We start from the raw sequence: 12,646 nt of genomic DNA on the forward strand, positions 1-12,646 counted from the left end.
GATGGTGCATCGGCTGCTCAGTGTTATAAATGATATGTTGTTAAAAGAGGTATTGTTATAAGTGGGTTCGACTGTATCAATTATAAAGCTGTCCAGAAAAATAAAGTTATCTATTGCATAGAAGTGCACTTAATGCCTTTGCACAGAGCCTTCAATCCTTTGCGGGCCCATGCTGTACATGTAGGAAAACAAAAAATTACTTCCCAATGCAGCACTGCCATGTTATACTTCCCAAGCAACGCTGTGAATGCTACACAATTATAGTGTGATCATAGAAGTCACACTCTGCGTGTTTTGCATTCACTAGCTATATCAATCTGCTATGCTTTCTACAGAATAACTACTCAGTAAATTACAAATGCAGCATGTGGACATATGGTTATATGTCAAATTGCACATTACTTGTGCACCCTTTTGACATACTATGTTTTGGTTATAAGACCAAACTGTGTGCTAATTCACACGTTACCGCTTCATTCACGCGTTATAGATAATTCACACGTTACTGCTCAACTTCGCCGCAATGCAGGCTTGTTATGTTGTGAAACATACCAAAAATGGAAAGGGGCCACGGTCACAGGACTAAGTACACATTTCGTAGTTATAAAGGCAGGCACACGCCCTTTCTAGTCACAGTACAAGCACCTAGATGCCTAATAAGTATACTGGCAGCCATTCAGAGCCGTTTTTGCCGTTGCTGTGGTGACTGAGTCCTTGTTTTGCCCGCCAAGTGCATCTCGTATACAAGACCGTTAAAGGGGCCTAGTACACATTCCTTAATTATGTGTCCAAGCACGCACAATTTACAGTGAAGTGGAAGAAAGCCATCTGTGTTTTGGGAAAGATATTGAAAAGGAAAGCAGTCAACTGAAAACTCAGAAAGTAGAGAGGACATTGAAATCTAACAAAAGAGCTGGGATCTTTCTAAAACTCTGAAGGCCTGCTGGTAAACTTACTAGGCGTCTCAGTGCTGGTACAGCGACCAGAGATGGCACAAGTGCATGTGTAAATGAAGGAACACATGCTATGTTGCGTAACAGTGACAGCTTTCCCCAGTTGGTATGCTTCACCGCATAACACAACTGTATTGCGGCGAAGCTAAAAATTAAATTAATTCTGCCATATCAATTATTGCCGTGTTTCAGCAATTTTTGTGCCTTTTGTTTGATTAGACCTGCAGCATAATTTGACCAGTTTTGTCGGCTCAATCAGCATCGAACTAACTGAAGTCAACTGCATTGAGGTTCTAAATACATGGTGTTCTCGCGAAAAGATTTCATAAAAAGTTAAATATTTCGTTATATAGAGAATTTGGTTGTATTGAAGCTCGTTATATCAAGGTTTAATACTAAGACATTTTTTTATTGTGCTGCTACCTTCTGGCTCATACTATGACAGATGTTTTTCACTTTCCACTATGGTGCTCAAGAATATTTGCCATATTCCGAGGTCACTGACCTGGCCATCAGCAGCTCCTTCAGGTGTGGCCTAAGTGCAACAGCTTCGCAAAGAAAAAAGAGAATTGTCAGGGCAGCATTGCGGTCGCCATGCTCCCCTTTGCTCGCCTGCGGTAGTAGACCTGCACGCCACCAAGAGAAAGACAGAATTCAATAAATGCTTGCAATTGATGACGGGTCACTTTTGTAACAGAACCACGAGTCTGTATTAAATGACACCAAGAGGGTTGGTTGTTAAGGGGGGGCACAGCCCTCGAAAAGCGAAAAATCGCGAAAAAGTTGATTTTGAAAAACAATCTTTTTGGGTTGTATGTCTCATACACTACCTGTTCTGTAATTACCAGCACCTAATTCGACCGCAAAGTACAAAAAGAACGCTACTTTTGAGGCCACCGTGGCCCACAAAACATGCACAAATGCTGAAATGAAGTCAAACTTCACGCGCGTGCCATTTCCGGCCTAAGCAGCCTGCCCACGCCATCTTGGTGTCATTTTTACCGTGAATTCTTTGTCTCTGTTTTGCCGCCTTGCAAGATGACATCGTCGGCATGGTTGAGGCACTATTGGCATTTTCCCACGATGCAATGCGAAGAGCTGATTGGCTGGAGCAGCGCATTCAAATCCGGAAGGCTAAAGCACCCCTGCCATTGGCTGCTGCTCCCTTCGATGCCGTGCCCGCCGCGCTCGCGCTGTTGCCCCTTGCTCCATCAGCCTCAACAGATGCTGCTTGCGAGCAGCACATCGCCATGCGCTATCTTTTAGATTATTTTCTCAGCTTAGTTTTTTTTTTTTTACTAGTTCTTTGTAGCACGCGATGCCCGCAACGAAGGCCAAGACAGTGCAGATGTTTGGTGCACGGAAGTGCTATATGCGACTTGTACGAGCATCAAACTTCCTATCTTCCACAGCGAGTGCTGACTGCGTAGATATTTGCAGCGGCGGAACTGTGCTGTCGGCTGTCGCCAGTCGAGTATCCGACACATTGAGTGTGCCTGGAGCCACAAAAGTTAATTAGAAGCTCCGCAGGAGCTTTCTAATAAAACCGTATTCAACTGTAAGGCCTGCTTTCTCAGAATGGATTTTCGCTATTGGTGGTGCTGGGGAAGGCGATATTTCAAGAACCGCTCTTCAGATTTGTGTGGCGTTTTTTTAATTCTGCTCCTGAATGACTTTGCTAGGCTGTAACAAGCTTCTTTTTTTTGAAAGCTGGTGCAGTTAATTTATAATAAGCAATTAATTTCTGATGAATGTGGTCATTACTGGCTACATTAAATACAAAGTTGTGTTCAAATGTTTTGGAGGGGAAATTATAAAAGGGCTTTGTAGCCCACTGGGATATCTATCGAGGGATCGTCACAGTGAATTTCAGCTTCCTACGATGTCCTGGGATTTCTCCAGGCTTCTCCTCAGGCATAGGCATGAATCACCTTGTTAGACCTCAATAACTCAATGACTCAATGATGAAGGGAGACCTCAATGACTCAATAACAATGATTTAAATTAAATAGTGGGGTTTAATGTCCCGAAGCAGTGCAGTGGCATATTGATGGGTTATTGTGATGGAAAGCTCCAGATTAGTCTAGACCATCCTAGATTCCTTAACATGCACCAAAAGCACGGTACATGCATGTTTTTTGCATTCCGCACCCATTAGGACGTGGCTGCTGTGGCTTGAAATTGAAGCTGCGACCACATGTTCAGCATCAGAATCTCATAGCCACTGAGCTACTGAGCTCAGTCATCCGGTTGAATAAGTGTGGAGCGCAACCCATACTGTTGAGCCAAGACTCCAGTTCTTTATTTTTATTTTTTTACATTGCCTGTTACAAGACCTCATGTTCAAACTGCTGCTTGTGTAATTTAGTGCTTGTCATCAGGTACACGTGGCACTGCTAGCAAAGGCTACCAGTTGAGCAACGAAGATGCGAAAAACAATGCCAACTACAGTGCAGTCCACCTGTAATATCAAGACTAACGAAAAATTTGATTGTTATAACTTACCATCGCTATATGGGGACTGCCGTAAAAAAAGCTGCCGAACACACCTTTGTAGCTGCAAAACCAATTTGCCACTTGTGCTAAAAAATATGCATTGTATAAACTAGACTAAAAATAACATGTTTATTTATACCTCTAAACAGCGCATCAAGCGTTAGGCGTGCTGATATAGTCAGAAAATAGAAATCTGCACTTGCGTTCGCAGAAGTTTCAGGTTCACAACTGTGGCGTCCGGCTGCTGCGCATACACTAACATCAATAATTTAGAGTGAATTAAATCCATTTTTGACGCGATCGACAACAGGGCACTTCATGTGAACATCGGAGTAGGTGTCAAAGATGGGTCATTGTCAACATCATCACTGCCATCGGACAACGCTGTTGTCTGTCGCAACAACGATCACCCTGTCCATTGATCGGCATGGTCCTTTGTTGCAGCCGGCATGATCGTGGCGCTCCTGCGTGAGCTCATACTTCAAGTCTTGCAAAATTTGCAGCTTTATCTTAAGCGACGCAACCCTGTACTTTGTTGGCTCTATGTTCTACCAACTGGCCCGTCCACTGCTGCTTCTGCTGCGCATTTCCGCGCTCAATGAAAAGGGGGCAAAGGATTGGCACCGCATCACTTCTCACTTTTTTTTTTCTCTCTCTCCTTGCACATAGCAGGATCATGCGCGACGCAGATACGGGGCATTATGGACGCCAAGCAACTGGTGCTATCTTGTGGCGCACTGTGCCAACTAGCGGTGCTTTCCGTGGCTTTTGCTATCGGAACGGTGCATGGGCGGGATGCGCTGAACGGTTAATGGCAGCAGATATGAACTCGCGTAGGAAAATGTGTTGTTCCATCTTGGCATCATTCATTTAAGGGGAACTTAGCAATGCAAATTTCACGATTATTCTGCAAGGAAAACACCGTCCAGAAGGCAAATTTTGATTGTTAGATCAAATATGCAGTGAATGACATATTGTTATATATGGGTTCTTTTCTCATAGCCCTAATGCATAAGCTGACACTCTTAAGTCAACTCATCGTTATAACCTATATAGCATCATATGTGGTATCCCTTATAAGTGGACTGCACTCCATAACACATAGGAATGCAAAGCTGGTAGACACTGACCAATGCCCTTGCTGTTGCGACCGTTGCCTGGAGAGGAAGAGGAAGCTGAGGAGTCTGATGGCTCGGGTGGCCAGGTCAGCGTTGGGATGGGGAAGTCCGAGTCCCGCTCGGTATCCTGAGACTCCAGCCCCGACAGGCTAAGCGCGGCCGACGTAGCCCTCCGCATCATCTCGCACAGCGACATGCTGCACAAAGGGGAGGCGCCACAAAGGGTTACGTGCACAAAGGGCATCAACCATGGCGTAAGTGTACCATCGCCTAGTGAGCAACTAAATTAGTATATAACAGGTAGGGGTGTGCGAATAGTAATTTTTGAGCCCCAATCGAACAGTGCCAGAAGCAAACATCACATGTTAAGTAGTTTTTGAATACTGAACAGCCATTTTCACATCAATGTAAAACTGTGCTCATATCCCAGTATTCAAACCATCAGCTAGTTGCTGCCATTACGTTGCACATTATGAAGTGCAGTTATTAGAAGCCCAAATAAAGCATTAGGAATAAACAAGCAGTTTGTTTGAATACTGGGGCTCTTCGAAACGTATTTGGTGATACATTATCAAATTTAAGTTGATAAAACAGTCTCGTAGGCCAATTAGTATATAAATCAGAAATGGGCATCGTCAGCAGCAATTGCAGAGAAAAATGCAGCCTTTTTTATTCTCTAGTTTGAATCGTCGCGGCTGATGGTGCTGCTATTTACAGCTCAGATCACTTAAATGTAACCGCTTATAGTACTGCACAAATGGATATAACACGGTCTCATCTGACTGCCATTAGCCTGTCATAGGTATATGTGTACCACTTATATTGCCGAGACGAAGTACCTGTTAAGAGGTCGCTGCTGGAATATCCTGCAGACAAGTGATGAAGCGAGGGAGCTTCTCAACAGCGTGCGCCAGCAGCAGAGGGGGAGGGCGACGAGGGCAATGCGGAGGAGGAAGACACGCGATGTGAACCAACAAGGAGCATAAAAAAAAACAGCGCGCTGTATATAGCCACATGGTATAAGATGTTTTGCAGAAGCATGGCAGAAGCTGTGGACATGCAGGGATTGCCTAGGCGACAGGAGCCTCTGCGCCAAGACTGAGTGGCACAAGGGCGCGAGTGCATCACCCAATCTCGGATAAGCCTAACACGACGTGTTAGCAACCTCACAGGCTATGCTCCACTCTGGGGACTTCTCAGTGGCATGCACTTTACTTGAAAAGTAAAAATTTACTTTCCTCTTTTGCATTCCTTTGTCTTATTTTGTCTGCTCCATGTGGAGACTCTGTCAAAGCCAGTCCTTAGGTGTTGCTTTTAACATTTGCAAAGTATTAAGAATTCTAACATCCCAGTCACGTGCTTCAAATGTCAAATATGGATGGCTGCTTCTATTACGTATTTTACACATGAAAGCAGGCTTTGAAAATTATTGTTTTACTATAGTGCAACACCAATTATTATGAAGATACTCACAAATCCAGCGACTGTATGCAATAATAATGCAATGAAACATGCTCCGATTTACTATAAAGGTTCAGCATCCAGATGTAGTACCAAACAATACCGACTGCCAAATGCAAGATACGAGTGAAATTTGAGTTCCAATTATTGCTGTTTAGCTGAAAGATTCTGGCTCCCAGAGCAACATAGCACGCTCAGTCTTCTTAATTTCCAGTTTTTTATGTTTGTTAAGGCTGCCGGAATAAAATTTATCCCATTTCTTGAAAATTGAAAATTTGAAAAATTCGAAAACCATTAAATAAAATTTCATATTTTCAAGCACTGACTATTCAATTCAAAGAATGAATCTAATAGAATGGTATTCAATTAGTTATTCAACATTTGGAGTATTCGCACACCCCTAATAACAGCATTGGAACACCTTGTTTTTGCATTTCAACCTAGAGCTGTCTGTTTATCGAGGTAGAAACTAATGCAGGTGCAGCACTTAAGTTTGTTAGAATATTCAGTATTTCCTAATATTCCAACGAACATCATGCTATTTGATATTCATATTCTATGCAAATCTCGCATCTATTCGAACTATTCACTTCAAAATTACTAAGTACTTACAATTGACTGATTTCATTTTGAACTTTAAGACTGATTTCGCACAAGCATAGCTGCATTCACAGCTTTTAAGCAGTATAGCAGAACTCATTCTTGGGCTCATTTGTTCATCCTTAAAGCAATAACTGTAGCGGTTTAACGACAGGCAAAAGAAAGGTGATGGGACGAACATCACCCAAACTGTTCGATACGACAGAAAGGTGAGGAACACAGAAAAGGGCCCGTGTTGAAGAATGATGGTTTAAAGGAACTTGTTCTTGGGCTGGTCGGTTCATACTTAAAGCAATAACCATTGTACTAACATTATGGTTATTACCTTTAAGCGGTGATATAAATAGTTAAAAAGAACTAAAAAAAAAAGGCCGCCTGTTATGATTTTGTTTCACATCTGTGTGCTCAGTGCATCGTCCACTTACTTGCGGCCTGATAAAACAGCTATGCTTGAAGAGGATGAGAGGAGATCCAAGGAGTCCATGTTACCAGATGAGTTTTCTGAAAGGTAAGAACATCGATAAATCTAAAGAATCTAAAGTGTTCATGCACACTGCAAATATCTCCAAAAAAATATATGTCCAAGAAGCTATCGTTATTAAAAGACACATGCCAATACTATACAGCAAGGGACACCACTACAACAGCCCGACCCAAGTCCCAAACGTGACGTTTACCTCCAGATTCGTTCTCCTTATTAGATGTTGGAAAGCAGGTTGAGACAGCAGCATGAAGTATGTTGCGGTTGCCATCCCATCTTTCGTTGAGGATACTGTTGAGTGTTGCACGACCGGCTTCTGTATCTAGAACACAGAAGTTAAAACGGGCTATTATACAACTCAAATATTGTACTTGCATAAACAGAATGATGTAATGGGAGAAAAGGGGAGCCTCTGGGAAGAGAAAAAAAAAGCATGGTTTTGAACACAAAACAAGATGCTTTATAAATATGAAAACACGCAAGCACACCCACACAGGCAAGAAAAGCAATTCAAGTGAATGCATTCGTCGTTTGCCCAATAATATATGCCTTTCTGTGGATGATTCAAACTTACCAGACGTGTTCTCCAGGCTGTACAGTGTCTGACGCACAGTTTCAACGTCTCCTCTGAGAATTGATGACATCAGAGTTTGTGCCTGCATGAAACCATGCAATGTTATCTACAACTGTAGACGCAATGCAAACATAAGTGCACAAATGCGCAAGCATTAACTAAAATAACCACACAAACAAAACAAAAATTAGGACAGTAAAAAATTCAATTGGATGTGGGGATGCGCGACTCTCACGCGTCCCCTGATATGTTGTTTTCCCGCAGAGCTCCCGTCTCCTGCAATCCGGCTACGCCGTGTGGACTGGTGCCCGCGGCAGTCGGTGTGGCTGAAGCGCATTGCGAGAGATGGCGCAAGTGTGGCTCTGCTAACGCCACCTAACAGCGGGGTTACTTGGGCGCAAAAAGGAGAAGGCTCTTCCTCTTTGGTTCGGGGTTGGCCAGTCGCGCGGACGTTCCGCGCGTGTGCCGATCCATGCCTCTGAGAGACCGTCTCGCGAGGCCTCGTTCAAACGCGCCACCGTTTGCGTGACCGTACGCACGAATGACTAGGGTTGGTGCCCAGCGTGGTGCAAACATATTCGCTCGCTATCCGGTCGCGGCGAGTCGGACTTGTGCGATTTGTTGCACGCCCATTGGCATGTTTTGTGGAGAACAACTCGGCTAGCAGGCATTAGTCTATGAAAGGTGCAATAAATGCCCTTGTGATTGTTTGCACTACTGTGTTGTCGTTCCTTTGTCCCAAGAGCACGGGTGAGAACCCCACACTGCTTCAGCCCTAATCTCCCCAATATTCTTCAAGATGGGGCTAAGAGTGCTCCTTACAATCCTGTATGCTGTGGGGACATCCAACTTCACACCGCGTTTGACTCGATGTACGATTTCAAGCTTCATGGCAAAAGGCAAATTCTGCCACTTCACGCTAACCACCATGGCAACACTGCGAGAGAAGGCTCCCAAGGTGCAAACACAATAAATGAAAAAAGTAGCGAGACAACTCGTACTTGCACGACGAGAGCACAAGAGCCTCTGATTGGCTGTCTGAGCAAGCGCTGCAGGCAGGCCAGGATAACTCTTTGCATAGGGGTGTCCACAGCTCGCACAACGCAGTGCAGTCACGGTAGGCAGAGCAGATGGATGAAGCTGTGCTGCCGGATTTTCTTGCTGCCACGAGGGAAAGCCAACTTCTGGGGGCACTTTTGCACTGCTTGACATTTGATATATTGGGAGTCGCTGCTATTTTTGTTTAATGTAAGCGTAATTTTTGCTATATGTGTTCATTGCAACTATACTGTGTTCAGAAGTTGTTCGATACACAGCATAATTCGATGCAAAAGGGTTCGATACAGTTGGGTTAGACTGTACATTGCAAAATTAAGCGTCCGGAAAAGACTGAGGAGCAGGCTTCTGTTGGAATGAGAGCATTTCAGAGAAAGGAGACTTCGTGCTCCACTTACGAGCTCCACACACCGCGCACGACTGCAAAACTTGGCTGAGATGTTCACAGCAGGGTATGCTATCCGCAGACAATGTTTTTCACCAAGCCTGAGGGGTTGATTTGTACCCCTTTAAACATGGCACTTAAGGTAACATTTTCTGTGAAACATTCCACAAGGAGTGACTATACATCTGACAAACCAGCCAAGGAAAGGCCTCCCACCTCCAGCGCGAGGACAACAATGCCAATCTGGTTCTTCTGGTTGGCTGCAGCATCCTTGAGTGGGTGTACACCCAAGCCCAGGGCCCGTACAGGAGGCAAGTCCAGCCACTGGGGGTCACGAATGCTCTCGACACAGTCCTTGGCTAGAGGGTAGATGGTGCTGTTTCCATCGCGCAGCAATGTCAACGCTTCATTCTGCATAAAATCAATGTGCAATTAAGAAAAAAATATTTACCACTCTGTAAGAGACCTCATTACGTGCTTTAAATATTACCCTTATACAAGGGTCGTTCAAGGGTAATCCAGATTTTTCATCTATTAGATGAAATACAAACAGGTGCACTGCGATATTCTTTTACAATGTATCACCGCCCTTCTTCAGTATAGCGCATTAATTAAACACGTGTGGAACACTTCTACCTAAAACAGCAACAGCTTGTGTGTCGGTGATTATGGAACAACAATGTGTTAACAAAGAACAAGATTTCAAACATAAAATAACATCAATCTTAATTGAAACCATAGTTCTTGAAGCAAGGAATGCGCATTCCTAGACAATAGCTCAATCACGGCCTGATACATTGCACTCCATGTTGTGACTGCAATTCTTAAGCACCAAGAACAATTCCACGTAGGTGGGACGTGTATTTTCTTCCTTTTGCTGCATTTTTCTCACCGAGGTGCACACTACACATTGCACTAGGTGTGCAAAAACCATTGTCGCATGTCGGTAGCAATATACGTGCCACTTCAAACGGGCGTTCAACAAACAAGATGGTGGTTATGACGTGTTTCCAGCGCATGTGCACATTTTGGAGCCTGCTGGCCTTGTGCAAGTAGGTAATAGGCGGGTTTAATTTCCAGCAAATTTTATTGGTGTAAGATTGTGGAACAGCGACATTTCGTTGTCGAGAAGTACGAAATGCATTGAATCCTATGGGCGTTCGCCGGAGATACGAAAATATTTCGTTCTAGTGGGATTTTGTTATCCAGTGTTTCCATTGTAATGAAATCGTATACAAACATACTTTATTATATTGAGGTTCTAAATACATGATGTTCTATGGACAATACGTTATAAAAACTAAGTTATAGAGTCGAACCTGGCTATATCGAACTCACTCCTAAAAAAGCCGATCAATTCGATATAGAGCATAATTCGATATAAGCCTGCTAAAGATTTGGCGGCAATGGCTTCGTCACATTTATCAGAATTAACAGTCATCAACGAGCACGCAGAGGCTGGCACATCTGAAGCAATTTCGGATGAACCACGTGAACACAGAGGTGCATACGTGTCGGGTGCCGTGGGCACCGGGTTGCGAGTTTGGCGGCTTTAGCAAATCTTCCCCTTATTCAAGATCGTGCTGAGAGTGCTCCTCGGAATCTTGCACGCAGCAGGGACATCCGACTTCTCACCGCATTCGACCTGATTTATGATTTCGAGCTTCACGACCATGGCTTCATCATGGCAACACTGTGGGAGAAGCCCCACGAGATGCAAACACAATGAATCTGAAAAGCAGCGAGACCACTCGACCATCTTGCATGACGAGAGCAAAAGAGCCTCTAATTGGCTGTCTGAGCAAGTGCTGCGGGCGGGACAGGATAATTTTTTTCCAGGGGGATGTCGATGCCTCGCTCGAGGCAGCGCGGTCAGGATAGGGAGAACGGTTGGATGGAGCCGTGCCGCCACGTTTCCCTACCACCGCGAGGGAAAGCCAACTTCTGGGGGCACTCCTCCGCCGCTTGACGGTTGATATATCGGGAGTCGCTGCTATTTTTGTTCGATGTAAGCGTAATTTTTGCTATATATACTCATTGTAACTATACCGTGTTCAGAAACTGTTCGATATATAAAATAATTCGATGTAAACTGGTTCAATATAGTCGGGTTTGACTGTATCTAGAATTTCATTATATTGTGGTTTAACTGTATATTGTAATGAAATGCTGTATATGCTACATTTGTCCCATATCTCCACTCATCTCACTAGAAATGTCACCCGCTGTGTGCATAGTTCTGATCAGTGTGTTGGTACTACGTACTCATTTGTTTGCTTTTAGCTGGCGTAAGGAAGGGTAAGAGTTCTTTTACACAAATTATATTTGTATTCTTTGCATTATTGCCATGGCTATCCAAGTGAGAATGCATATTGGCTCAGGGCTTTACTCATTTATTTATTGGCCCTCTAAATATTTCAGCTTAAATTCACAAATTCATGTAGAAGTTACATACAGGAAAAGGTTGTGAAATGTTAATTGTGATTGCTCACTTATATTGCATAAAGACATTACTTATTTGCTCAGAACTAATAGTCTTTGTTATTTCTTTCAAAAATGAACAAAAATACACAGGCAAGTAAGCTTTAGATCCATTATTTTACTTAACTTGACAGAGCAGGGACAACGAGAGCAAGCAACTCTTTTTTTTTTTTTTTTAAGGAGGAGGGGTAATAACGCACTGTATAGCTGCACGGGGCCATACAAAGCTTACTTAACGTACAATTTCCAACATGCCTATACAGAACAGTGTAAGGCATCTAATTATTGCGGCTTTTTTAATGATGTGAGCTTGTAGCCCGACAGGCAGGTATATAAGCAATGTTGGCTTCTCATGGTAATGCCCTACAATGAAAACAAACCATGTAGTGCGACCGTCGGAAGCCAATGTTTTAGGTCTGCGCGTGACCACAGCTCCCATAGGGAAAGGTAACCATGGCTTCGATTGCGACCACACTGCACGGAATGCCAAAGAGGCTATAAATGATGCATGCAGAGCCCCGAGTAAAAATAGTCTTGAAAGAATACTTCTTTTACCAGTCTAAATTCAGCGTTGATCTTTAGCATCTCTTTAAAATCCTTGTGACCCCTTCTGTGTAAGCAAAATCCACTGGCGACTGTACTTACTTGCATAAAAGGTTGAATCTAAATATAATAAAATTTTGTTATAACGAGGTGCTGATTTTACTGACTTTGTTATATCGAGGTTTAACTGTATAATGAATACATCATTCACGCACATCTCCGGCACATATTAAGCATGCGTGCCAAACCTAGATTAACATTTAAGCATTTGAGACCCACCTCTCCACTGATGGACAAGGAAATCTGACGTTGGTCCAAGCCAAGGAATGACTGCAGGTAGGTGGGGAACGGGCTGTCCTGCTCAGCACGTCCAGTCACTATGTTGTACACCATGTAGCTCAGCTGGCCACCATTTTTTACCACAGCATGGATACCTGATTAAGGAGAAAAATGTGTTTTAAGATCACAAGGAATCAGAACAGTGTTTGCAAATGATTA

At 43.6% G+C, this 12,646-nt stretch overlaps 1 protein-coding gene across 11 annotated transcripts in view; it reads right to left on the reverse strand.

Moving 5' to 3' along the window:
- hyd (E3 ubiquitin-protein ligase hyd) overlaps positions 1-12,646 on the reverse strand; it is a 149,105-nt gene that overhangs the window by 85,733 nt on the left and 50,726 nt on the right. For 7 of the 11 annotated variants that reach the window (XM_065437002.2, XM_065436999.2, XM_065437001.2 and 4 more), the window contains 8 exons: positions 12,428-12,582; positions 9,341-9,535; positions 7,684-7,765; positions 7,306-7,431; positions 7,054-7,129; positions 5,407-5,460; positions 4,580-4,764; positions 1,459-1,579 (listed from right to left, as the gene is read on the reverse strand). In XM_065437002.2, coding sequence (XP_065293074.1) covers positions 1,459-1,579; positions 4,580-4,764; positions 5,407-5,460; positions 7,054-7,129; positions 7,306-7,431; positions 7,684-7,765; positions 9,341-9,535; positions 12,428-12,582 — 994 coding nt within the window. The remainder of the gene's footprint in view (positions 1-1,458; positions 1,580-4,579; positions 4,765-5,406; positions 5,461-7,053; positions 7,130-7,305; positions 7,432-7,683; positions 7,766-9,340; positions 9,536-12,427; positions 12,583-12,646) is intronic. The other 4 variants (XM_065437004.2, XM_065437007.2, XM_065437006.2 and 1 more) reach the window with 1 other exon arrangement.

This window comes from Dermacentor albipictus, chromosome 5, assembly GCF_038994185.2.
Source record: "Dermacentor albipictus isolate Rhodes 1998 colony chromosome 5, USDA_Dalb.pri_finalv2, whole genome shotgun sequence".
NCBI classification, from domain to species: Eukaryota; Metazoa; Arthropoda; class Arachnida; order Ixodida; family Ixodidae; genus Dermacentor; species Dermacentor albipictus.